Raw genomic sequence first — 27,506 nt, 5'->3', positions numbered from 1 at the left:
ACTGTGCTTCAGCAGACTGTGCTTACTGGTGAATCATTAAGTTGTGTGTTTGACAGCACTGCATATGTCTGCAGCCCTAAAACTGCAGTCAGAGGAGAGTCTGCAAGAGGCCCATTCACTGGCACTGAGTGCAGAAGGGTAAATTCAATTGGAGTAGAATTAGACCCAAGCATAGTTCTGGTAAAATAGAAAACGACATTGCAAATCACTTGATGTTAAATATATTTCAAATCAAGCCATGAAATAATGCCAAAATCCTGGCAGAAAGAAATGTCAAACAATGAAAAGAGCAAATGAAAAGTAGCAGGGGTAGGCTGTTGCTCTTTTCAGCATATGTTGTGGAAACTGTTTGTTTGTCTTGAATTTTCTTTCTGGCAGTGTTAATTGTAAGCTGCAAAGAGGCCATTACTGTATTAGGTATCAAGTGTTAAATGATCAAGGAGATGGTGTAGGTGAAATGTTTGCCTCTTACGTGGTAGCAATTTGAGTTTTCATTGTAAAAAATTATTCTGTGTAAGAGTACAAAGGTGTTGTTAGGGGATGTGGGTTACTTGTTAAGTGTGAGAGGTCTATAGTGAGTCTGGATGGAGGCTGTGAGTGTGAGATGTCTCCTCTTTGGTGAGAGCGTGGAGGAGCCAATGCAAGTGTTTTAGGAGAATGTGTAATCTTCAGCAACCAAATGCATTTTGGCTGTAGCTTTTCATCCCTGATGCATAAGGAACCAGAAAACAATGTGTGGAAGCTCTTGCAACAAGTGAGCATGAAGCAAAGATTGCAGTGGAAAGGAGAGACTTGAGGTGTCTCACAGGAAAGGAGCCTAATTCACACTTGTGGGAGGACCAGCAAATGGGACACAGCCCATAGTGGCAGTGATGTGCAGGTTTACCAACTCCCTCCATTGTATTCCCTGTACATGTTGGAGCATTCCTATCACATGGCAATATGGCAAGTTCTTTGTAGACTCCAGTGCATTTTGATTCCTATTATGACTGATTTTCTGTCTCTTTTGCCTGTGAGTAGACTGGTTGTCAAATGTATGTATCAGAATTGCACCCACAAGACTAAATGTGCATCCACATCCCACCAGATCTTTTTCTCCACCCACCTTGCATTGAAAAGAACAAATGCTTTCTAGTTACCAGTTTCCTCCATTTCTCAAAGTTTATTTTTGTGTAACCCCAGGTGATCTACAGTGATTCTGTCTTTATGGCTCTTACTGAGTTAGTGACACATCAGGCTCCTAAAAATTTGAGCCCAGCATCTTGATGGAAATATTTTTTGTTGTGTTGGTTTTTTTTCCTTTCTAATGTATTTACTGTGCTGCTGAGCCAGGCAGACATGAAATTCCTTCTTGGAGTATGTTTATATAAGACATATGCAAGGTGCCATATGGCAAAACCCCAGCTTTCATTCCCTGCACATCCTTGTGTTTCAAATGTTTGGGAGAGCCCATACCCCTGTGGAGTCTTTACATGGTCTGCTGGCTAGAACTTCCATGGAAAAGAGAGACTAAATGGGCTAAGTAAAATATAGGGGAGTGGAGATCTGGGAGTTTAAAAGTTCAGGGCTTAGTAAGTAAATGGGAAAGCAATAACCCACATGCAGTTCATGGTAGGCATGCTCCGGCTTTTAGGGAATTAAATGACTTAGAGGACAGAAGAAAAGGAATAGATTTTCTCATTCTGCATGTATGGAAAGACCCTGATTCCCAATGGAATCACGCAATCAATTATGAAAGCATCTTTACAAGGGGAACAGCTCAAGTACCTCATCTCAAAATGTGTGAACGTCTGTCTTGGAAGAGTTTCTGGATTTCTTTCAGCCTACAGCCTCTGTCTAATGACATGGTGCTGTGAAAATCCCCGTGTGTCCTTTTGGGCAGCAAAAAAGACAAACCAGGGGGACCAAAGGCAGGTGAGAGTGTGCATAACCCTAACAGTGTGTAGTTGTCTTAAAGCTTACAGCAAAAGCACAGTGGCATTTATTTGGGGGGCGTGGATATCCTACCTATCAGAAATACTGAGAATTAAACCTATTCCAAACTTGGTCCTATTTAAAAAAAAAAAAAAAAGTAACACATCAAATTTCATTATATTGCACTTATATTCTCCAAGTGCCCATTATGAGGGTTTTGGGATTTCCTTTTAATTAAAATAATGTTTGTTGTGCTTAATTTTTTCCTAAAACATTTATTTTTAATGTATTTTCCCCCTGTTACTAAAATCCAAGTAGTGAGGAAAGATAACTGACCACAAAAAAGGCCAGATGTGCTGAGAACAATATTTTTCAAATTGCCTGGCAACAGGAAAAGGGTGATTCCAAGCTGAAGAGACTCTGTAACAGTGAATGTAATGACAAGACCTGTGTTTCATCCAGTTATAAAAGGTTTTGTCCTGAGTGTTACAAAAGAGGCCAATGGTCATTTTCAGTCTGCTCTTACCTCTGTTTGGGTGTACAATTTAAAGGTCTGAGATCTAAATAGAAGCCAAGAATGTTGAGTTTCAAACCTGCTTGTAGGGAAAGACTCCTTTTGATTGTAGACAGTGTATTTCTCTGTTTTTCTGAGGATCTATTCACTATTGGCTAAAAGAGTTCTGTCCTTGCACACCTCGAGTCTAGCTGAGAACATCAGCTGAGGCTGTGCAGTCACTGGCACTAACGCTCATGGCATGTGTTTTCCTGAATCTTGGCTGTACTTGCTAAGTTGAAAAAGCGTTGTGCAGGTCTCAGATGGAAATCTAAACTTTGTAACATTGCAGCTGGTTTAGCAATGAAAGATGCAGTAGATTATTATGTGTTCTTTGCTGCCTTTAAAATATCATGATAAAGTCAAATATGGGAGCCAAATCTGTCCACATGCTTGAAAGTGAAAAGGTTACAGATCTGTAAACTACTGAACTGTTTTCAAATTGTGTTAAGCTGGACTGATATAAAATTAACCACGTTGCTTTATTCGGTAGTGCCAACCATACACATTCACTCTCCTAAAATACTGTGTGTAGTCTGCAAAAATAAATTCCCCAGAACAGAAATATAATGCAATCCAAATAACTAGTTTTAAAAATAAATTGAACATGAAATAACAAATATGGATGTGGCCAACACTTAGGGTCCAGAATTTACTAGAAAGACACACATGGCTTGTATTTATCTTCCATGAGTTTTCAAGATTGATACTTGACAAATTATTTCTCTATCTGGGTTGTTTTAGTTTACAAGGGTTTCCTTAGCCCTTCTGTCTTCACTCATACATCAATGTGAAAGCAAAGAAATGAGTATTTTTGTTGTAGGATTTTATTGCATGGTTCATAAAAACTTGGAGGGAAGAGACCCTTTTTTATTCTAATCTTATTCAGTGCTATTGGTTTTAATCCCAATCTTTTATAGATTGCTGTCATCTGTACCTATTTGGAAATAGGCAGAGGATCTTCCATCCCTGTTTTGAAACTCCAGAGTAGGACAATTTGGTCTTCACTTGACTCTCACTATTTATTATGGTCTGCTCAGTGATAAAGAATGTTTTGGCTCTCACTGTGTTTTTATTAAGGTAGTGTACAAGCATTATAAATAAATGAAGCCATGTCTCTATCAGCTGTATGAAACAGACCTTAAAATGTGAACAGGTTGTAACTGATACAGAGATCCAGGGTGAACCTGGGGTGTGGTGTGAGCTGCTTTGTTCCTCTTTGGCATAGGAACTCTTGAATGCAGCAGTGAAAATTTAGTGCTGCTGCTGTTAACTATTTCAGAGCTCGGGGGGGCAAGCAGCCACAAAAGAGACTCAGAGTGCAGAACTTTCCTCTGTGAAGGAGTGAAAAACCCAAATGTCTAGAGGTTTGTTGTGTATGAGGTGGTGCAAATGACTGTGAAGAAACTGGCCAAGAAAAAATCTGAGCATTCCTTCTTTTTGAATCTGGAAGTCCTTGTTTAGGATGTCTTGTTCTAAGATTGAACTGAAAATACCTGGATAAATACTGAAAAACCTGAAAATACTCGGGTAAAGTCTGCTAAGGCTGTAATGGCATCTGTGGCTAATCACTCCAGTTACTTCTAAATGTTTTTCCTTCTCTTTGTCCAAAATAGAAAAATTTAGACCCCAAACTTATATCCCTGCTAATAGTAGATCACTGAAACAAAGGAGAAGCCATGTTTATTCCGCAAGGCATAGAAAATCTGTCTCCACAGTCACGCAGTTGGGCCTGCCTTGTAAGGGGTGTAAGAACAACTCTAATATCTATTTCCCATCCTTTGCTTTCTTTTCCTTTGCTACTTTTCTGCCCCTAAGGCTTGGGGTCACAGGATTAAGACAATTCCTCCCATTCACCATAGAGAATGGCATGACAAGCATAAAAACTTCAGCTAAGTGTTGATTTTGTTGTTATTGTTGAAAATGTCAAAAATGGCCTATTTCATGAATCACTTTGAAGATTCTGTGTTTTGAAGCACTCAGTTCGTTCATTAGAGCTTTCAGTCAGCAGCACAGTGCTGTGCATCTCTCTGCATGGGTTTGAATTTCTGACTGTGTAGGAGGTGTGGCAGTCACCCCAAACACTCAGGGCTGTGGATTATTCAGGACTCATTATATGTAAGGAGATGCTGAGGGTGAGTATGGCACCTTCTCTCCCATGGCTTTGCTGTGTTGGCAGCTTTTGAGTTAATAATTTCCTCTCAGTGGAGAGATGTGGTGGCCTCTTCCATCGTGGATGATTTTCACTTGTTTGAGAAAATCTGGTACTGTTTGGTCTTTCACTCATCTCACGTGATTCATCCAGCTGCCAGTAACGGCGTTCCATTTCTCAGTGTTGTCGTGGTAAATTTTGGACATCACATCCAAACAAAACCAAGAATGGCATTTTTTTTTTTTAACAAGAAGTAATTAAAGAGAATGAACAGTAAGGAAAAAAAAAAAAAGGCAAATGACCTAGTTTGGTCTTTGCCACAAAACCCACAACTCTCTGGGGATATCTAGTATGTTAGGCAAATATTTCAAATCTGTCTCTATTTCGAATGTGAGTCATTTCAATTAGACATCTTTCAGTTATTTGTTCATTGCTCTTAATTAGGTAAACTCCAAAGCACTGCAACATGCATTTATTGTTGAATAATTACCCTTTTGGTAAGTTTTCTTGCTCTTATCTTCTTAGCCTTAATAGCTAATTTTGTCAGTGAGGGTGAAGCCTTCCTGAATGGTAAACAAGGTGTTCCCTAGGGAAGAAAGAGAGCTATTGCCCTTTAGTGGGGGTGTCTTAAGTGTTGATCTCATTGTTGGACAGACAGGTTTAGCTTTGTGTAAGGAAATGTTCTGTTTTGTTCTAGGAGAATTTACCCCTAACAAGAAACGTGGGGCTGACCTACAGCTCCTGAGCAGTGTGAGCTGTCCTTTCCAAGGTGTGCAGCCTCATCACAGTCCATGGGACCAATTGTCATGTGACTTAATCTGCCATAAATCAAGAAAAAAACTCCCCTAAAGTTAGTTACCCCAAATGAAAGAAGCAAGATATCCAAACCTGAACTAACTTGATTACTCATATGGAAGGAATTGCCTGATTGCAGCCTTTGCACACTACTGTATCAACTCCTTCCATTCCCTTGTGAACACTTAAATGTGAAGATATAAATCAAAACTGCAGGACACAAAAAGACAAAAGTTACCTTGATGGATTCCACTTCCATGAGATCCTTCTGGAAACCATTCTGCTTTTATTAGATTTACTCTCTGTAAATTAGGATTAGTTTTTTTATATGGATTTATGGAATGGTTATGGTATAGTGCAAGCAGGGTGAACCCTCTGGTCGAAGGCAAGGGAGTGTGTGCTCTTTTCATCTGTTACTGGTAAGTTACAGAATGTAGGTTAAAGGCCCCTCGATACCAGTGAAAGAAGAGATCTGGTTCCAGACATGGAAAGTGCTTAAATCTTATGTGTGCCAACCAGTGATATTAATATTGTATAGAACAGCCAGTTGTCAAAGGGCCAGATTCTGTTCTCAGTTAAAGTGGTGTAAAGTGGATTTTTTCCCTTTTTTTCAGAGGTAATGAATTCGCTTTCACATGTGCTTGGACACTTGAACACTTGGGTTGTCTGTGTTTGGAGATACTCTCACAGTTCTTTTTTTACTTGCTTTAGGGGGAAAAAAACCCATGAGCTGCTGGTGTTGTTCCTTGTCCATCGTTGTTCCAGCTCACATGTGGCGAGCACATTTCAGAGGCTTTGGTGCAAGTGCAACTGCACTCAGGGCACTGTTGTGCAAGAAATTTTTAGCTCTTACTAATTAATCTGTAAGGTACTTTGTGAAGGCAAATGGATTGGCTGAAACACAGAATTTCATGGATTTAGCATAAGTGTTCTGTTGCTTTGCAGGGAGCGAATGTGTTCTCTGATTTGACAGCTACAAGAGAAGATAATTATTTTTGACAGCACACGGATAGTGTTCATGTTATTCTAGGAAATCTCTGTCTTCACACAAACAGGTATCAGTGTGTGCTACAGTTGGTATTGCTGAGCTTTGGTGGAAGCTTCAAGTTTCTATGTTTTGATAATATGATAAAATTGGTAAAGTACATATTTAGAAAGCCCTAATGAATTTCAGACTTGTGTCATTTGGGGAATGAAGGAAAGTGTTTTATTACAAGTCCAGTATAAATCTTAAACACTTAAAAAGGATCTACAGTGTTTTGGAGGGAAGATACATCTTGACTGTATTCCAGGTAATTCTGCTGCTGGAAAGAGAGGAACTGTGAATTGGGTATTGTAATATGATTGATTTACCATCTTCTCTTGGTGGTGTGGCCTTTAAAAACTTATTCACAGTGTTCAACAGTGTATTTAGATACACTTTAAATGTGATTCATCTACTTCAGTTAACAGTCAGAAGTTCTGCTAAGGTAGGTATTGACTCTGAAGCGATTTAAATTATGATGTGATAAAGCCAGAAGAGGAATGGAATAAAGCCTGCTGGAGCTGTAGACTCCAGAGGATATAATGATAATTTATGGCATGGTTACAAGTAGGGCAGAGCTGATATTCAGAAAGACCCACTATAAGCTGAAAGGCATCCAAAGTGGTCTTAAACACCCCAGTCCAAACCCACCGAATACAACTGACTTTGCAGGCCAGAAGATGCTTCATTTCTGTACAATGAGAAATAAACAACCCCAGATCCAAATCCCTGGGCAATGAATTTTTGCTTCCTTGTGAAACCTTTCATTTCCACTGCCTTGTTGTAAATACGAGAGTATTGTAAGCAAACCCAAAATGAGCTTACAAAGTTGTCAGTGGAGAGAGTTCTTAGTCAAAGCCTTATCTCTTTTTTGTTTATTTTTTTGACAGTGAACGGTGGCTACAGTCACTGCAGTCTGATCTCTGAGAAGAAGAACATGATGGACATGGAGATGACGAGTAGCTCGGTGCCTGTGTGCAGGCAGGGTCTGTTCCTGCACACGGGGAACGCCCTGGTGCGAGACCACGCGCTGTCCCGGGACAGGCTGCTGCACGTGGGCCAGCTCAACCTGGCGCACTCGGATCTCAGGTATTGCTCTGGTTTTACCACCTCGTGCCCCTGGCTCCACCCCAATGCCATGGTGTCACCAAATTACTGCCTGGGAGGCAGGGATGATACTCACACCCAACCCTGTGTCCCCCACACGGATTTGGCATGCCACCATCAAGCCTACAGGAAGCCAGTGCCACTTCTATTTCTACAGCATTTTCCTTAATGAAGTTTTTGCAGAGTTCCCATACAGCCACATCCTTGGTTTTTGCTTTTAAGGCCATAATGTGAAAATTTGGTCTCTGGTTTTGATATATACAGTGTAGTTGGATATGCTATGAACAGAATCTCTATTTAAACATTTGCTATAAATTAATTATATGAAAACACAAAACTCCATTATTTTTTGTTGTTGTTACAAATTTAACATTACCAGATTTTAAACAAGTACCCTAAACAGACATCCATTGTGAATAGAAACCTGCTACAAATTAAAATCTATCCATCTATTTTAATTATACTGCTTTTTGGCAGTGGATGTAATAGGAATAATCTTGACCTTTTGGAAGAGTTGTAGAAAAGAAAAGCCTCGATAAAGTTGCAGCCTTTATCTTAGGTACTTGGAATATTTGGCGCTCTGTGGATGGACCTATCAGGCTCTGAAATTTCCATAATCACAGCAAGGGGAAATATGGCCTACAGCTTGGTCTTGAAAATCCAACTGTTCCTGATTTTATTATACATATTCATGCCTTGTTTCCCCTTTTCAGTTTACTGGTGGGTTAAGAACATCTGTGTTTTCAGGAGAAAGAGGCACGGTAATATGGCAAGCAAGTGGAAAGACTTTTTTGTATGTTTGTTTGCTTGTTTGTTTGACAAGGTTAAATAATATCCATGCCACAACAAAATAATCCACTATTGCCACAAGGATTTGTAGATGCCTTTGCAGCTGGATGTAAATCTGCTCCCTCCTGGTTTCTTTATGGCTCAGTGTGGGACTGACAGTTATCAACATTTTTTTTTCATCCTGTCAGTGAGGACAATTATGAAACAAAGATAATTAGGGCAGGAGCAAACAAAAGGAGGAAGAGAATACTCTGCTTAGATCTTTTTGAACCTTTTTGTGAATTTTATAATGAGGAAATGACAGACACCTTCATACCTGGCATCACAGTACTCATCCTCAGAAATATGAACCCCTTCCAGTCTCCATTTGGAAGAGGATTCCCAGAACAACATAAAGGATTGTTGAGTGCTTAACATGAGAAAGTAGCAGGTGACAGGCCTGGTTCCCTCCCTCTGCGTTGTGGCATGGTCTAAAGCCTTGAGACTCTGCTGCCTCTCAGTTTGGAAATGTTTGGAGAGTATCCTGAAGGATATTACAGGTTGTTTTGTATCCCACTGGTCATGCTCTGCTTGTATGTCCACCTGGCTAATAGTGCATTTGTGTGCACGGCATTTGCAAGATGAAGCCAATGCCCAGCTCTGCTCTGTGATCCTCACAGACACAGTGTCTCCTTGTATCACAGTGCTTTTCATGAGACACATGGCACAAGGCCAAAACCTTGGCATTTGAGAAAAGGTGGACAGCATTTCAGACCATTTCTTTTCATGCTGTTTGTGATGTTAAAGATTCTTGACAAGCAAGTGACAGAAAACAAGGTCTTTCCCTGAAGAACTGAAAACAGGAGAACGAGTGACTCAGAAGTGCCTGAGCAGGGAGTGATGCCCAGGACAAGAGTAAAGTCAGTGGGAGCCAAGGGTGCTCTGTGCCTCCCCAGATCTCAGCCTTCATGAGAAAAATGGATGAGAGAAGTAGGACTGCAATTGTGAGATGCTGGAGCACATGGACATCAGGGCAAACTCTCTTTGCTTGTACTGACAAAGCTCTAATGACCAGCACAGAAATAAGGGGAGAGAGACATAAATTCAGACAATATCTCTGGGTAGAACTTTGAACCACTTTGTATTTCTAGGTTATAGAACATCCAAGGAAAAGCCAAACAAACCAAGGAGCACCTCCCCTAGCAATCAAAAATCTTATTTTAGGGTTTGGGGTTTTGATTGTCCATTTTTCGCTTCAGTGCACTGAAACTTGTCCTGTTCAGCTTCTCCCTGAAATTGTTTTCCCTTGGAAATTGTATTCTAGGGATGACTGCTTTAGTCCAATAACCATGATCCTTCTTCTTCCTGGCCCCTTCTCCCCACTCAGTTAATAACTTTTAAGCTGTGCAGCATAATTGCTGCTACATTCTATCTGTGAATGCAATGTGTGTGGGACTGGAAAAGTCCCAATACCTTCCTCACCACAACTGGAGGCAGCACACAGCTAATGTTGGCCTTTTGTCAAATAATCCATTATCAGCTAGGGCAAACCCGCCCACACTGCGCTCCGTGCTGGGCGTGTAAAACCCAGGGAAGACATCAGAGCACTCAGATAGTGTTGCACGGGGTCCCTGGATGTGCAGCAGAGCAATCCCCTCCAGCTTCTTGAAACTGTCAGTTATCACCGGGTGCACATTTCCAGTGGCAATTGAAGGCATGTATGTTTTGTAAATAATCCGGAGATTTCAGATACAGTCATCTTTTCCTCTGAGGGCAGTTGGGAACTGCAGCGCTTCTGGCATGGTGCTACTGGCCTCGTGCTCTGGCTCCAATTACCACGTAAGGGAGTCTCTTAGGAAACACTGCCTCAGTATCCTCTGAGAGGCTGCTGTTACTCTTCAAAGGCCTTACACTCAGCTTTCATGAGCTTAAGAGGCAGTTCTGTTCCCTTACACTGCCCATCCCTGGTGCGCGGATGCTCCCTCTGAAGGGCGGTTTGTGGGGGGTATTCTTCTGCAGACCCCACTGTCTTTCCAGGATTGCTTATCTGGAAGCCCCCTCAGATTTGCTCATGCTGATCTGTGCGTCCAGGGCTTCTTGCACTGCCCTGCTCTCCTTTGTCCCTCTCATCTTACCTGTTTATTTCATATGCATTTATATTTATATTTGGCTGCTTTCCAGAGATTGTGAAATCCTTACAGCCAGCACAGCCTTTGAGTACCAGGCCTGGAATCTGCTCCGTGGCTGTAGGAGCAAAATGCCAGGGGCAAAGAGTCAATGGGTATAAGGGGAGTCTCCCTGCAAACTCTCAGCTAGACACCTTGTGTCACTCTTGCATTGGTTTTGTTTCTGTGCCCCTTTTCCCTTCAACACCCCCAGGACAGGGAGAAGTGAGCAGGGCTTTCCCTAGAATAGTGATGGGCAAAGTTCTGCCAGGAATACAGGAACTTTTATTAATGCACCTTGACATCAGGTACCCCAATACTCAAACATCAGGAAATTGAAGAAATGTCAGATTTCTCCCAGCAGAGTTAACACAGGATGTATAATGTATGTAAATATACAGTGCTACAGAGAAAAGTGCAGATCCTGGAGAGGACTTCGTTCTGATCTGCACAAGCAGCCTGTGCTCATGGTTTTGTAGGCAGAGAATGGATAAGACACATCTGTGGCAATGGGAAGCATGTCTTTAGTGCCCTCATCTCATTTGCTTTTGAAGTAAGGCATTCCAGCTTGCCTTGTGGTTCAGAACTCTCTTTTATATGTCACGAAATCTGCACTGCAACATCACATTAATACAGTCTTGATTCTGAGTAAGATGCTCTGCTGGAAAGGTCACTGTTCCTGAGGATTTTGGAAATCTAGTATTTCTCAGGACAGGGACGTTTGTATCCATCTTTCAGGTACTCTGCACTGGCTCTAGCTTAATCAAAAACCAAACTTCTCTCATGGATTTCTGGCAAGATGAGAGCTTTACATAAGGCTTAATAATACAACACCAATTATCACAGGCTGAAATGTAAGGCTTGGGTTACCTTTATATGATGTAGGAAATGTGCTGAGTTTACTTTAGCCTGAGGCTTTGGGACCACTAAACTGTGATACAAACTGAATTATTTAGAAGAGTTTTTGTACAGCAGAAACCAAGTAATAGGAAATGCTGTGCCTGGCATGGCATGCTGTAAAGCCTTTCTCAGAATGAGTTTAAAACACCATTCTTGTCACTGAGCAAACAGAGTAGGGTTTCCCAAACATGTGCAATAAAAATATACTTATGCCACATATTTTACAGACATATGGTTCTGTAAATGTTAAAAAATAATGTATGAATGCTGTTTGGTTTGGTTTTTTAGAACATAAATTTGCCATCTGCAGAAACAGGTGCTTTACGTTTATCCGGAGACCAACTGTGCAAACCTAACGGGAGAAATTACAAACAATGGTTTATGGAAACCTCTAAAATTTTTTAATGCACTGTTTTAAACTTTCTGGTGGAAAACGAATGCTCTGAATGTTCTGTATCAGTGAATGGTGGGGAATTTAACATATCTCATGATCTTAAAGGGTCTTTTTACATTAAGCCCTATTGGAACTTAGAAACCTGTCAGTAGTGAATGCAGCGTTCCCAATTGTGTGCCTCAGACAGGTGCCAGTTTTTGACAACCTTAATTTCATGGGAAGGAAGTATTTTTAAGCCTTTGATTGTTGTTATTTTTTCCATCCCTTTTCGTTCTTTTGAGAGCTATTATCAAGAAAGTTTTAGAAGTTATCCCAGCTTCCCATCTTAATATTAGTGATGGATTAATGGAAATAATAGTGATAAAATAATCTAAAGTGTAAAATAAATGCAGTTTATTCAGCAGGTTCATAGTTTAGTGTATGAATGTCCAAAATACTTTTAAGTGCATGTGTTTCATGCTTTAAAATGTGTCAAACCTGCCTTAGTGGTGTCACAAGCTGCCAAATGGCTGGGTTTTCTTCAACTTTTGTGGTGCTAGCATCATAAAAGCATAAAATTCATTTAAGTGGAACATGTCAGCTTAAGAACCATGGGGCACTTCTCTGGAGGGTTTATTAGCTCAGGTACAGCTTTCCTGCACACAGATGTACTGTTTCCTCTCCTCGGTCTGGCACAATGAAGCCATAGGTTAAACCCTCCCATGCTTTAGGGATATGTAAGGAACACCCTCTGCTCCTAAGAAAAAGCACACAGTTGGATCATCCACAGTAAATGTTTATAGCTGAGATAAAATGTTTTATTTTAAGCCATAAACCAGTTGCTAACTGCTTGGAAGAAAATGTTAGGAGGAAATGTTTCTTAATGCAGTGCTTTTCTGAAAAGTCTTTTGTGGAGTTCCTCAAGGTTCTGCTTCTTCAATGAAAGGATTCAACACACATGAAAAATGAGGAAAAATCACTTCTGCAAAACAGAATTGTGATTTACAGTCCCATGCACTCTTTATTATGAAATATGGAGATGGGTCTATATAGGCTGCCATTTTAAATTTACTGGCTGTGAACTTTTTATTTTGTAGAAGTAAATACTCAGCTGATCTCTCATTGACTCTGGAGTTCTGGTTGAAAGCAAGCAGTTTTTTTGCTGTATTCCTTTTTTTCTTCAGTGATCTGACTCCTTTTTTAATTTTGCAAAGGAAAGCATGTCTCTGACATGTAAGCAAAGCTCAGCTAGCCTTTTTTTTGTCAACAAGAATGCCAAGGCATTTTCCCAGTGTGCTCTGAGGAAAATGACAATATTTGAATAATTCAAAATGCCCAAAGTTCTCAAACTTCATTCTGAGCTATTGTTTTGCCCAATCTATTTTGCACTGAAAGCCTCAGTCGTGATTGATGAGCTGCCTGTAGCAGTGAAGATTCTCTGTTCCGTATGTAACCCAGTGTGTCAAATTAATCCTGTGTAGAACCATGCTGTCTTTACACAGGTTGGAGAGGAAGCATTGCAGATTTTTTTGGTGTAATTGCTGCATTAGACAGGCAACATCAGCAGGGAGCAAGTGCATCCATTCCACAGGGCTTAACAGGTGTTGTGTCTTGTACAAAAATCATAAACCCTGTGGTGGTTAGCGATGCTTAATGAAAACTGTATTGCAGGTCACCCAGGTTTCAAGACTCAGTAGATTCTGCTGCTCCATGCCTGAATGGAAGTCACCCGGCTCAGCACATTAAACAAGAATGCCCCAGTGATTATAAGGTTCTGTCTGAGGCTTCCACACATAGGAGGATTACAGAGGGGATGGAGCTGAGAGCCTCCAGTAGTCTGCATCCTGAACTAGACCTAATGAATAATAGCTTTACAAATTCAATTTCAACCTACTTGTTTAATAATGAACACAGCTCCTCCCTGGGTCCTTTGTCACTTGGCACCCCTCAGCACTCGGCCAGGCTACAAACAAGCAACCTGAAGAAGAGATGCATCTCTGTTGTGCCGTCTTCAGCCGAAGGAATCGATATTACAGCGATCATCCGCACGTCGCAGACGTCACTGGTCACCTGTGTGAATGGACTGCGAGCTAACTCAGCTGGCATTTCCTCTCATCCTGTGGAGATCAGTCATCACAGCGCTCAAAAATCCTTGCAGCCCCAGTCTTGCTCTCAGCCTGGAAACCCTTGCAGTATTCCCTCCCCTCCAGCATGTCTTGTACCTCTTTCCACTGAATGTGACAGAGGTGACTGTGAGCAGATACAAATGCAGCAAGTCGAGGAGAATGGCAGCCTCAGCCTTATGATGAATGGCACAAGCCTTCCTCACCAGAACTCCTCGCACGGCACCCAGAAGGTGAGTTTCTTAAAACAAGAACCGGCTGACGATTATTCCTCCACTGCTGATCTTTTCCGCCATCACCAGGGGCTGCCTCCCCCTTACCACCTCCACCAGCAGCTCGGCCAGACCCCAGGGACGTTGCCTCACCTCAACACCTCCATGTCTCCCAAGTCCCTGCAGCCCAGTGACGGCGATGAGCAGGACCTCAGCAGTGGCAAGCAGGTCTGTCAGTGGATTGACTGCAGTGCCACTTACGACCAACAAGACGAACTGGTCAGACACATAGAAAAGACTCACATTGACCAGAGGAAAGGAGAGGACTTCACTTGCTTCTGGGCAGGCTGTGTCCGCCGCTATAAACCCTTCAATGCTCGTTACAAACTGCTGATTCATATGAGGGTTCACTCTGGAGAAAAACCAAACAAGTGCATGGTAAGTCTGGATTATATTTGTTTGAATAGAAACATAACTGCCCTTCTCTCTTTCTTGCTCTCTCTTCGATCTTATTCCAATATAATTGTTGTGCTTTCCTGTAACTTAGTCTGTAGCAGGCTAAAGGGGAATTGGAGAAAACCTTAATCTAGAAGGAAATGATTGAGTAAGAAATACTGTAGTTCTTGGAGTAGGGATTCGGTTTCCTTATATGAGAGCTTAACTTTTAATACAGTGCTTTGTTTTTTTAATATTCATTAAACCACTTATAAAGTGATGATCAAAGCATGCAGCCATCATTTAACGTAAAACAAAGTCACTGAGCCTCGGGTGACATTTTTAATCAAGAAACATAAAACACATCTAATGAAATTCTTTTCATTCCTTCAGCTGAACAAAAACCCATAGAGTTGTGAGTGCAAAAGCTTCAAATGTAGTTTAGACAAAAGAAAGAAACTTGTTAAAGGATTTTAAACAGTTAAAAGACTAAAAAGAATATATTTAATTACATTTTCAAAGGTTGTTAGGGGCTTTTTTAATTTGCGAAACAGAGCTTTAAAAATAAGTAAAAACCATTGTTCTCTTCTGATCAAGAAGATGTAAACAACAGCAGTGTTCCAAAAAGAGGATCTTGGGAATAACACCATCTCTGCATCTGCCCACCATGATGACAATATGGCCAAACTAAAATAAAAGTTAATGACTTCCATTAAGCTTTCCACATGTTTGAAACAACAATGATATAAGACCCTGACTGAAACAGATGAAGCAAAACAAGTTTGACATAAGCTTCCAAATTGGGCTATGAAATTTGGAAAGTCTCATTGGTAACAGCCACACGCGTGTGCACGCATGCACACGCACAAAAAAGTGCAGACAAAGGGAATGGTTGTGGCAGCAGGTTGGGGTTCCTGATAGGCAGAATTTTCAGCTGTATGTCTGTTTTATTGTTCTGATCAGAGCAATGCAATGGAAAATGCTTGTAAGGATGTTAGATCATAACAAACTTTTCCATGGTAAGCTGTAGCTTTCTATGGAGGAATAGGAAAGAATGTTTGTAGAAAAAGCTTTCAGTCCTGCGATGGTTATAGAAGGGAGAAGGAAGAAAACAAGAGTATTCAAAATGTGTTGCAGAGAAAAATTTTCCCTGTAAGTGATTGTTCTGATTATCTTTTTACTTCCATTGGATAAGTGAAAAATATTATCTTAAAGTCTGCATAGTTTAGTGGGTATTCCCTAAGATAATACTGGAAACAGTGCACATACTTAGAGAATACCATCAAATTGTTCAAGATAAAATGGAAACACTCTAAGGCTTATGTGTTTCTTTTTGCTTTGAAAGCAAGAACGGAGTGGTTCTATTCCAGAAGTATCTCAATGACATTTTCTAAATGTAAAAATGAATTTAACTTCCCCTGAATAGATCTCTTTTAATTATAAATTATCAGAGAATAATGCAAGTTTGCTTCTTTCCAAACAAAAGTGTAGGTAAGTAGATTGAAAACATACTTAAAACATGAAGCCCTGATGAGTTTCCTGTGGTGCTGAAAGATCAGTAGACTCTGTTGATAAGGGAACTTGTCTCTTTTCCTGAAAAATGCATATTTAACAGGTATTGTATGGTAGATTTCTAATGTTACATTCCCATTCCTACAGAAAACTTGGTAAACCAAAGAAATGCTGTGATATCTTAGCAAATGCTAAAAATGTCCTACTTTCAATTAATTTCATCTGCAGTAAAGTTCCAGCTTTTGACAACAACAAACATCAAGGTTTGGTGAACAGGTTGGAAAAACCTCTGCATCTGATATTGCAGACAGCCTTTATGTCATATTTCTATAGCCTTGGCATGCAAGCATATAAAGATCTCTTTTACTGGAGCAGATATTGTAGTTGTTCCCATGCATGGAGCAGCCCAATCAGGACTGGGAGCTCCACATTGCTCAACTTGGAGTTAACTCTTCTCTTCCCACAGTCAGAGCCATCCACTGTCAGCAGAGGTATCATGTGTTAAATGTTGCAGTCTGGAATTCTGCAGGGAGGGAAGTGGATCCAAGAGAATACACAGAAACCATCTCTGCTTTGCAAGTTTAGTTTTTATACCTTGAAACTAAAGAGCTTGAACTAGCAGGGGCAGGATCCAAAGCTTCAGCACAGCTCCTTGAAGTTATTAATATCAAGTGGGGATTATTTGCCCAGTGAATTCCATTCCACGTGAAACAGGGGTTGCTGTGCCGTGTTGTGTTGTGCAGTGATGTCATGTCATTTTAAATGATGGCTTTTCTTTTGATGTGGTAATAATTGTGCTGTTATTCCTGCAAATTAAGGAGGCAATTTATTCTCTGTCTATAGAGGTTTGAGATTTTGTTTTGTTTTTGCTGTAGCTCTGGTAAAGTAACTTTGCATCTCTTGTATTTGTAGTGGAGATTTTCTTTAGCTGTTCACAATTACCCATTGTACTTTCTTTTTAAGCCCTCGATTTTTCTCTTGCCTGTAAGATTACTGCTTGAGTAGGTATTGAACTGTTCAGGAGAAGCTAACAGTGAACAGCACCCTGCCCTCATACATAAAAGTACTTTTCCATGTAAAATTATTAATTTCTTATGACAGGCTTTGCTACTATGTACTGTAATAGACAAAGGAATTTTGGAATTCAAGCTACTTGAGAACAGGAAATACATGAGACATTTTGATTGAAAAGTAAATGGTTCACTAAAACTGCAGTTAATCCTTTTATTATCTTTCCAACAGCAGTTTCCACAATACTTTCATGAGGTAAGCTTCCTTCAGTCCAACTGTAACACTCTCATCGTTGCAGCTGGTTTGAATTTTGTGAGCCTGCTCTTTCTTTACTACAGACAGGCGACAGGCAAAACAGGATCTGGTGTGGAGCACTGCTGGTGTTTTGGGTCCATATTCTGCTCACTGTGTTCCATTGCCAAAGCTGGTACTATGAGTGTTCTGTTTTCATATTTTGTTAAATATTCTAATTATGTGGTGCCTTCTCGTCATTGTGTCCTTCAGTTTGGTTTTTCCTTGGGCTCTGCAAGTAGTCTAAAGGAAACTACCTAATCTCTTTGCAATATCCTGTTATGTTTCATACTTAACTCATGTTATTTTAGTTTTATTAAATTTGGGGTTCATCTGCATTATAATCAAAAATATATCCAACAAAAATAATGATGCAATGCCTTTAAGACTTTAACTTCTGAAGATTAATTTCATGCTTTTTTAGATTTGATGTCCCAGACAATTGGAATTTTGATTGTCTGAGACAGCAAAAATTAGCAAGATTAAATGGGGTTTTTTTAAAAAAAAAGGAAGAGAAAAAGTTTCTCATAACTGCATCTTTTGCTGCCTTTCAGTTCTTCGAATAGTTTGGTGAGTAGAAGCATGCTGATCTCCAGATATTGCATCCTTGGTTTAAGCCTCTGCTTGCAAATGTAAATACAGAGCTGCTCATTTAGTTGTCTAGAATTGTTTGATTTGGACAAATCTGTACTTGGCTTATTAGTTTACCCTCTTGTACTCTTGTGGCTTCATAATGAGTAGAAACAATGTTCCCATCACTGCCTTCATGTGTGCTCAGGGGCCTCCCCAGGCAGGATCAAGGTAAATGATTTATCTTTATGTAATTTCTACAGATGTAATTAGTGTTTATAGAAATTGCCTATCATAATGTATGTGACATCCATGAAAGGAGCTGGACAGGGATAATATTTATGGTTAATGCCTTTAGATTTTTGTATTTCAAAGAAACAAATGCCTCTTTTGTGTGTTCTAGACCTGCTTATCTGTGTTTGCCTAGAGAGTTAAAACTTTGAAGCAGAATCTTTTTTTCACGTATGTATTCAAGATACTCAGTTTGGGAGGAATCTGAATGGAATGACTGGGTGCTGTATTGTACACAGTGAAATTCAGCACCTGTGCTGTTTGTAGTCAGTTCTTTTGAATCCCTAAGGCTGAGACACCACAGGTACTGCATTAAACATGGGGAAATTGAGACAGAGAAGATAAGTAACTTGCCTAAGGGTGTCTTCAGGCAATTCCAGCATTCCAGGGCAGATCTTGTGTTCCAATCACCATTTCACACAAACTAACAATTTGCAATTTACTGGTGAAACAGATTTTTGTACAGATTGCACGAAAGATTGTGCTCTGGCTGAACTTCCTGTTAATTTTTCGCTGCACGTCTCTGACGCAGGTGGTTCGACATGATGTGAGTGTGTGAGAGCTTTCTTCAGAAGGCTTGGCTGCATCTGGAACACTTCATGGGCAGCGACCTGCTTATTGGGAATACAGGAGAATGCCTGTGGAGCAGATTAGTATTATTGCTTCTGTTTCTGAGGAAACCAGTGTGGCATCTCTGTTCTCAGTAGATGGCGAGTCTGATGCCGTCTGCAGTCCGTGGGGAGTGTGTCCAGCAGTGCAGGGTGGGAAATGAGATCTCTACAGGGCTACAGCTACAGGAGTCTCAGGGACAGCCCTGCATCTGTGGGGAAAGTGGTCTGCATGCAGCAGCTTATCCACTTGTGAGTTACTTCACCTAAACAATGAGTTTCCATGCCTGACTCGAGGGAATGTTGTGGAAGTCTGGAAAGTGTTTTCAGCTTTTGGAGTGGAGGGTGTCATGCACTGATGCCAAAGAAGTGCTTTAAAAGAACAACAATAATACTGGGCTCACTTTCTTTCCTTTGAAGTCAGTAGTAGGAAACATCCATTCTATCAAAGCTGCCTCACCAGAGATCGCTTTTTATTAGGTCTCTGATGGCATTTCCCGATACTGTCAAGGAACGTCAGCATTCAAAACACTCTGATTAGAGAAGTAGACAGCAATTCAGTGGTTTTGTGGAAACACAATGTTTGTTTGTTTACAAAGCCCACTGCAGATTCCAGGCCAGTACAAATGGGTTTAAGCATGCCCCAGCACTGGAGGGCAGGCCAAAAACTGGCTTTAGGCTTGGCTCTCTCTCAGCTCATGCCCAGCCAGCTGGTGAATTTGAACTCGTGTCTGCCCACAGGAAAGCTCCACACTAAGAGATCTTGCAGAGCAAAAGCAGCAGAAATTGCTGGGCCCAGATTCCATCGTGAATGGGATTGCCCCGTGTTCCAGTGCAGCAGGACAGAGCTGAAAATGAGTCCAGTGCCATGGCCCCACACTGCCCCTGGGGGCTTGAGACCTTGCTTTGAGCTGGGCTGCAGAGAGGGGAGCTGCCAGGGTTTTCCTGAAAGATTATCAGCCTCCCAGTTTAGTCCTGGCATTGTTGGGCTTCTATGATGTGCATGTGCTTTATCAGGCTGATAGAAAAATGGTACAGGATGCTGGACCTGGTGGAATTGTGCTCTGAGACAGCTGGACTGGCTGCCTTTTCTTCTGCTTTCCAGCAGTCTGATATGGGTTAGGTCTCGTTGACATACTGACAGGGTTCTTTTTGCGTAAATCTAAATAAATTAAAACAAAGTAAATTCCAAGTGTTGCTGCCAGAATCCAGAATGGCTTTCAAGTTCACTTGTCTGCTTTAAAAATGTTATACAGGACACTGAAGAGATCTGAGAAATGCAGTATGGTAATTAGAGGTATAGCATGAAACTTCTGTGGAGGAGGCTTTCATATACATACTTTTTTATCCTACAAGAATGTTTAATTCCACAAGGTTTAATTTCATTTGACCTGATAAATTATGAAGTAATTTGGGACCTGTTTAAAACATACTAATCCTGAAGATTTCCTGATACATTGTGCAGATCTGGTGACTGTGTGTATTGCTGTTCAGTGTGTTAAATAAGAAACAAAGTGGGGTATTAACAGTACTATCACCACAACATAGTGGGCACTTCCCCCATGAAACTCCCTGCCATAGGATATAGTAATTAATTGGCACTATTATGGTTCTCACAGTGTTGGATAATTTCCACTAACAATGCTTGGTATCTGCTGAAGGTAAGGTGATAGGCAGATAGTGGTTTAGGGAACAGATAACCTTGTGACAAAAGCATGGATATTCATTTCCATCCTCCATGATAGAAACTTTATTAGGTATTCCACCAGTTTTTTCAAACCAGCAGTAGGATCACAATAGAAAATGAGAGAAAACCATTAGTGAATTTTGGAAGTGATGGGGGAACAGGACTAGAGGATTTTGTTACTATTGACATTTTATAGACAAAGTGCTATTTTGGAAATGTTTCAGTATTTCAACCCATCATTTTTTTTTACCTTCTGTTTCAGAATGAATAAGGTTTAAACAAAGACAATTCTTTTTGTTGTTGTTTAAAAGCTTTTCCCATTTGATTTATTCAGTGTTTTTATTTAGTTAGCAGAGTCCCCCAAACCATTATACTTCAGCTCATCCTGGACTGATTTATCTTCTCTTAATTCTTCAGTGTTCTGATTTGGCTACTGAAACACATATTTTTCACCACAGTTCCAACTGTGACCTGATTTGAATACAAGGAAAATCATCCATTTGCCTGCAAAGCCACAAATATTTGTCAGAATACTAAACACTGAGTCTTTGACAAATACCTGACAGTGCTCTGATTCAAAGAGAACATCTTCAAGTAGAGAACAGTTTAGTATTAAAAGTGGTTCTCCCCAGGGACTGTGCTGCTGGCACCCCTGTGGCACACAGGATGGGCAGTTGTACCAGAGCTCCTCCACGCCAAGCAGAGTCATTCATGTTCTTTGTCAGATAATAGGGGCTGAACTATGCCCAGCTTCGAAAAGTGAAATTTATTAGTTGTGACCTGCCATGTCTGGCTGCCAGACAAACTTCTAGGCATGTCTCCCAGGTCTTTTTTGGGAGATTTCTTCTAGGCTCCTTTCCCTTCCCTTTGCCCAGTTTGTGTATGAAAATGACATCTTGATACCATGTTTTTATCTTTATCCTCTTGTCCCACAGGACTCAGCAAGTAGTGATTCTTTCTTATATTAAGACACTCACAATTATTTCCAGCTCTGCTGTGGCCTGGTTCTGCATGTAGATTTATTCAAACCCCAGTCTCAGCACAGATCTGTAAACCTCTCATGAGGCATCACCTTTTGAAGATATCTTGCAAACAGCCTCCTAACTCCCAATTCATTCCAGCTGCACCACAAGATCACTTTCTTTGCCATGCAGATCAATGGATTTTATCAAATAATCACATCTGAAGAGCAAAAAGGGAGAAAGGCTTTCCAGTCTCTAAGCACTGCATTTGCAATAACTCTTCAGGATTTCTGTAGCTCATCATTTCCCATGCGTCAAAAGTGTGACAAGGTTTCTTTCTCACTGTCTCCCCTGCCTTGGTGTGAATCATCCATGGCTTTCACTGTTTAAATCTGCTCAGTAGTAAAGATAAGTGATACACCCTCAACTAGTCAGATGCAGTCTCTACTCTAATAAGTTTTACAGAGCAGGAAATGTAATTGTGAAATACCTGTTTCCTGTAGGAACACCTTAATACATCTCAAGATGTAGCTCAAGAGTACCTCAAAGATGTGTCCAGCAGTTGTGTCCTAAAACCATAATTGTGCAGGATCCAGCATCATTTTGGGAGGGTGAGCTGTCTCTGGAAGATCTGGGAAAGCAGGGTGCATTCAGTGATTTGAATAATAGCTGTGAGCAATAGAGAGGAATATTCTTTTTACCCCCTGAAATTTAATTTATAAAAAACAACTTGCATCCAAATATTATTTATCCTGTAATTTGGTGGACAACTTTGCTGCTTGATGCAGAACTTGTTAAATTCTAAAATGTTAAACAAAGTATTTGTGCTTGTGTTCTTGAGGTTAAGTGCTTGGCTTTATTTTATTCCTTTGTATGTGTTCTGTGGGGATTATTAAAAGTGACAGGAATTGTTCAGAGCTTTCAGTGATTTAGCCTCTCTGAACAGTGATTAACCTCAAGAAGGAATAATAGTCAGTATCACCTGGCAGAAGGCTTGGTCAAATTAAAAAGCCATAAAATTAAATATTGTTTAAAACCTGTGCCAACAATATAGTTAATAATATTTCTTATTAGGCCAATATGTTTTAATACTCCATATTAGTGAAACCTATGTCATTTAATAAAAATGTTAATCTGCATTTGTAGGCAACAGAGAGGCTGTATAGTAGTCTCAGGGGAGAAAGAGGAATTTAGAGCACATTAAAAACTTTATACAGTTGTTTATGCAGTTTTATCTCAGTTCTCAATGTGATGCATTTGTTTGTTACTTAGGGGCAAACCAGCAGCAGTTGGACTTTAATTTCAGATGAGAAAAGAAAAGCCATCATTGCACAGGCAGGGTCACATTCTGAAACCTACACTGGCTCATTTAGCAACTAGTCTAGTGGGCCTGGTAAAAAACCAATGTGCTGGTTAAGCTAAATATATAAAAATGTGACCTGCTGGCATCTGACAGCTCACTCTGAGCTATTTCCAAAGGCAGACGTGGTTTTGGGTAGGTTTGTTTTGGAGGTGCCCTGCTCTGCACCTCTGAAGTTGAGGTCCTCTTCTTCTCCAACCAGGAACTGAGTTACTGAAGTGCCATGAACACTTTGGGATATTGTTGCCTTGGATCTCCTTTTCCTAACAAGTACAATGAAATAAATTTATTTGGAGCACAGTGAGGGTGAATAATCACAGTGAGGTACTGAGGCCAATAACTTAATGTGCCCATAATACTATTTTGCATCTCTAATCATTCCTTCTGCTGAGAATCTCAAAGCTCTTTCAAGCTTTGCCTGCCAACAGCATTTCCTCTGTGATGAAAACCCTTGTGCCCATGTTCTGGATACAGCTGAATTAAGACAAATTACTCTGCTGCTTTCTCTCCCTGTTTAAACTGTTGTCATTGTAAAGAGCACATTAAATGCCTGGCAGAAAAGGCAAGGAAAAGATCTTCTCCTTCCCAAAGTATCTTGTCTTTAACATATTTTGTAAAATTGGTGTAAGACTGTGCACCTTTGCTGACCAGAAAGTCCCTGCTACTTCAGAACATTATTCTCATGAGTAGAGGTGTGCAAGACAGTGATTTTAATCAGCTGTACTATGGCTTTCAAAGAAAATGTCACCATTGCAGAGAATTCAGTGCCCTGTGTTCTGTCTTAAGGACACCTGTATTTTCTGTATTTGAGCAAGCCAGAAATGGCTGCATTTCAAATAGCTGTGTATTTAATCACAGACATTTGTCAGTGTCTGACTTTTCTATTTACATCCCTGGCTGATTGTGGAGTCAAGGAACAATAGGAGTTTTATTTCAAAGTCTGCTGTAGCTGTCTATATCAGTGTCTTCCCTCCATCTTCTTCTTTTATTGTTGTGTGCAGATAACATATGTGTGAAGAGATCCTCTGCTCAGGTACAGTGGAGCTGCAGTGTTAAATAATTGATCTTGATCTGTCTTTTGAAACTGCATCCAAGGCATTTAAAAGTGGGAAATGGAAAAAGCATGTTCTCATAATCCAGCTCAGTAAAGTTTGCACAACTGCTCTTTGTTTCATCATGCCTACAATAAATCTTTCATTTTTGCCAATTGAGAATGCCTACTAAATCTGCAAATGATTACTTCCCTGAATTGTGTTGGGATTCTTGCAATACATTTTTCTTACATGGGTAATGATAAAATAAGAGTCCATCAAAAAATATTTTATTGCCTGGCACAGAGCCTTTTATGAAATGGTTTTGATTCAAGGAGATTCTTCCAAGTGTTTTAGAACCGTTGCTTACAACTTCCCTTTAACCCTTGCATGGAGGGCTGCCAGGCCCTGGGAATGTCAGGAACAGGGTCAGTCAATCAGCAGCTGGTGGAATGCAGGACCTGGGTATCAGTTTAACCTGCAGCCCTCGGCCTGAGAGCGCCAGCGCCTGCTTGTAAAGGGGATTGTGTTACCACGAGATTAGAAAGCTGATGGATGTCAGACTGGTGGGAACCTTGTAAAACTAATCTGCTGTATCCATGTTGATATGATTGCACCCTGCTTCAGCAAGAGGGTGAGGAAGATGGAGTATTACAAAAAGGAAAGCACGAGGCAGAGCTGGTGGGGCCATCCGGGTCACTGAGCCCAGGCACCACCTTACAATAATGCTTCAGTACACCCAGAGGCACAGAGCACCTCTCTGTCTGTGCCTTCAGGAAAGGTGTGTTGTCAACATTGTGGCTTGTAAGTCAGGACCTTTCAGTCATGTGAAACAAGTCCTGCCCTTTTTCCCCTTGATATCAGATTGGGTATGACTACGTTTGTCTGCCTGTGCTCAGGAATGGGCCAGCTGTAGGAATTGCCCTGCTTTCCTTACAAAGAGACACAGTCTCAACCTGATTCCCTGCAGACCTCGAGCAAACTGTATCTATGTAAAACAAGGCCCAGGGGGATGTTCCTGGAATGGTGCAAGTCATGAAGCCTGAAAACACATTCAGGTCCTGCAGGGAGAAGGGATCTGGTAAGAGATAGATACCTTGTGGTACTTGCTTGCACTCACAAAACAGCAGTAGACCTGACTCGGTGTGGGGTGCTCTCAACAAAACCATGTCTGTTGCTTGATGTGTTGCCCACTTGCCTCCATGTAATAAACTGTCCCCTCAGAAAAGACATGGGAGATCATGAGAAAAAGCAGATTGTGTGAAAATATTTTTAAGTGTCACAATTACTTGTAGTGTTTTATCTTCCTGCATATCCTCAAATGTAATGACATTTTTAATTGCGTGGTCGTGGTGATCTCAGAGTTCCCTGTTTACAGTACTTTGGTCCAGCTGAACATTTTTAGGTCATGCTTTGTCTTCAAGGCCAAGGAGTGAAAAGCTGACAACACCCAGGAACCAGACATGCATCAGATGCACAGAGCACACCAGCTTAATTATTTTAGCCAGGTCAGTGATAAATAATATGTTTTACATTTCAGATTGGCAAACCTCCTTCTGCATACACCTTGCTTCTGAGCTGAAGTGACAAAGTTACCACAGTTGACCACTGACGATTTCTGTTCTGATTTTGAAAGGAATACTTTCAGGTGTGAAGAGACTTTGCTGAATTTGGAGGGAGAGGTATTGGAGGTAACAGTGAACACGATGGAAAAGGCTGGGTGAGGGATTCTGCATCATCCCTCCTCACAGATGGATATTGAAAAGCAGCAAATTTAGGAGTGTGTAAAGGAAGGGCTTTTTAACGCTGAGCAAAGTTAAATGGATCAGAATGGAAGGAGCCTCTGTGAAGCTTGGGTCTTCTCCTCAGGGGACTGTGATACCCCCAGCCTTCCTCAGTACCTCTCAGGAAACTTGTAGCCAGGCCACTAGAATGACAGCACGTTTAAAACATGAATACTTGTAGCTGCATTACTTCATTTCTAGTGCTGTAAAAATACCATTCGCATAATGGGGTAATGGCCTGCAAGTTCTCATGATTTCAACTGTTTTGGAGTTACAGGAGTTCTGTTCCTTTATGGCAAGCATCCATTTTTCATTTTAACATCTTTGGCACTTGCCTAAAGGATGGGAAATTAAAAAATGATTAAGGGGACAGAGAGACAGTCTTTTAAGGAAAGATGAAAGGAATTAAACTGAGGCTGGGGTAGGGAGAAAAGAAAAGGGAGGGATTGTTTAGAAAAGAATAGAAAACAAGTAGGGATGATTGGGCAAAATCAGGAAAAGGAGAATTTAATTTTTCACTAAAGGTTTCCCAAAGAGGAGGTCTCTTTTAGAGTGGAATAATTTCGTAGTGGAAATAGAAGATGCCCAACTATATGAGTAACATAAGCTGTCTTACGAAATTGGAAAATAAATTGTAGGGAATAATTTTGAAAGCAAAATTACATCACATTTTTGCCACTCTCTGAACACAGATTATTGCATTACTAGGGTGTAAGAGAAGGAAGTGCATTAGCAGGCACAGGGATACAGATTAAGCCTTCAGATGTCTGTGCTCTGAATGTTTTGTTTGTGTATTTTTGTCCTGCTGGTGTTGCTATGAGGTAGCTGAGGATGGTTCCCATGCAGAGCACCGGGTGCTCAGCATCCCCACAGTTGGGGACCCCACTGTCCTGCCAGGCCAGACCATCACACCTTTTCACAAACAGGTCCTTGCATTTCACAGTGGCAGGGTGAAGTGGGGGATGACTGGCTAGAGAGTCTATTTGCCAAGAAAGATACCTTTTGTTTTGCTTTGCCTTTACCAGGCTTGACCTTTATAGAACAAAAAGTTTCTCCTCACCATGAAGGGAAGTTTCACTATTGATTCCACTGGAAGCTAACACACCTCATAGAGCTTTGTGCCAGAATCCACTGTGCCATGACACATGGATGCTTTATTTCTGCTGTGAAACAGGGCAGACAGAGACTGTTGAGCACAGCAGCAGCTTCACCTGCAGCTTCCTGCTCCAGCTCACTCAAAACCAGGCAGTGAAACTCAGGTGTTGGATCCAGCTTGTTTGGTGTGCAGTGGTGGGTGTCCAGAGCCCTGGGGACAGCTCTGTGTTCAGCTGTGGAAGGGAGCCCTGGGCGTGTGGGAGCTGCACAGGTACAGGAGCACAGGCAGATGATGGTGAACAAAACCTGGGGAGAGGGAAAGAAGCCAGATCCTTTGCAGACATCTCTGCTAAGTCTCTATCTGGGCCTACGTTTGTCAATTTTTTGCTCTTTGTTTGTGCCAGCCATTTTGAATGAGTTGTTCCCTTTAGTGGCTTAAAGCACTGCCATGGAGAATTTTTGTGATGGTAAGTACCATCACATAGATTTTTATAGGTAGACAGTAGGGTGCAAACTTAGAAGTTTGGGTTGAATATTTCAGATTGTCAGATACAGCTTCTGATACATGTCAATTGTTTTATGAAAATTAGGGTTGGAACACATCTCTGAATGGCAAGAGAAATAAATGGGTATCGTAGTCATACCAGATACTTTCAATTTTGATTGTTTATAGCAACGCTGACAGAAACTAACACTATACACAAAACTGGTTTTGAAACTGCCCTTTTTTCAGAGTTAATGACCCACAGGCTAATGGAAATTTGCCAGTTTTTACCAGCTGGG

At 40.9% G+C, this 27,506-nt stretch overlaps 1 protein-coding gene across 6 annotated transcripts in view; it reads left to right on the top strand.

The window, feature by feature from the left end:
• Positions 1 to 27,506, top strand: part of GLIS1 (GLIS family zinc finger 1) — a 178,763-nt gene that overhangs the window by 75,209 nt on the left and 76,048 nt on the right. For all 6 annotated transcript variants that reach the window (XM_064428910.1, XM_064428908.1, XM_064428909.1 and 3 more), the window contains 2 exons: positions 7,329 to 7,527; positions 13,423 to 14,524. In XM_064428910.1, the coding sequence (XP_064284980.1) occupies positions 7,329 to 7,527; positions 13,423 to 14,524 (1,301 nt within the window). The remainder of the gene's footprint in view (positions 1 to 7,328; positions 7,528 to 13,422; positions 14,525 to 27,506) is intronic.

This window comes from Passer domesticus, chromosome 7 (assembly GCF_036417665.1).
Source record: "Passer domesticus isolate bPasDom1 chromosome 7, bPasDom1.hap1, whole genome shotgun sequence".
NCBI lineage: Eukaryota > Metazoa > Chordata > Aves > Passeriformes > Passeridae > Passer > Passer domesticus.
The sequence above is the reverse complement of the archived record's forward strand: the minus strand, read 5'-3'. Positions and strand labels throughout refer to the sequence as shown.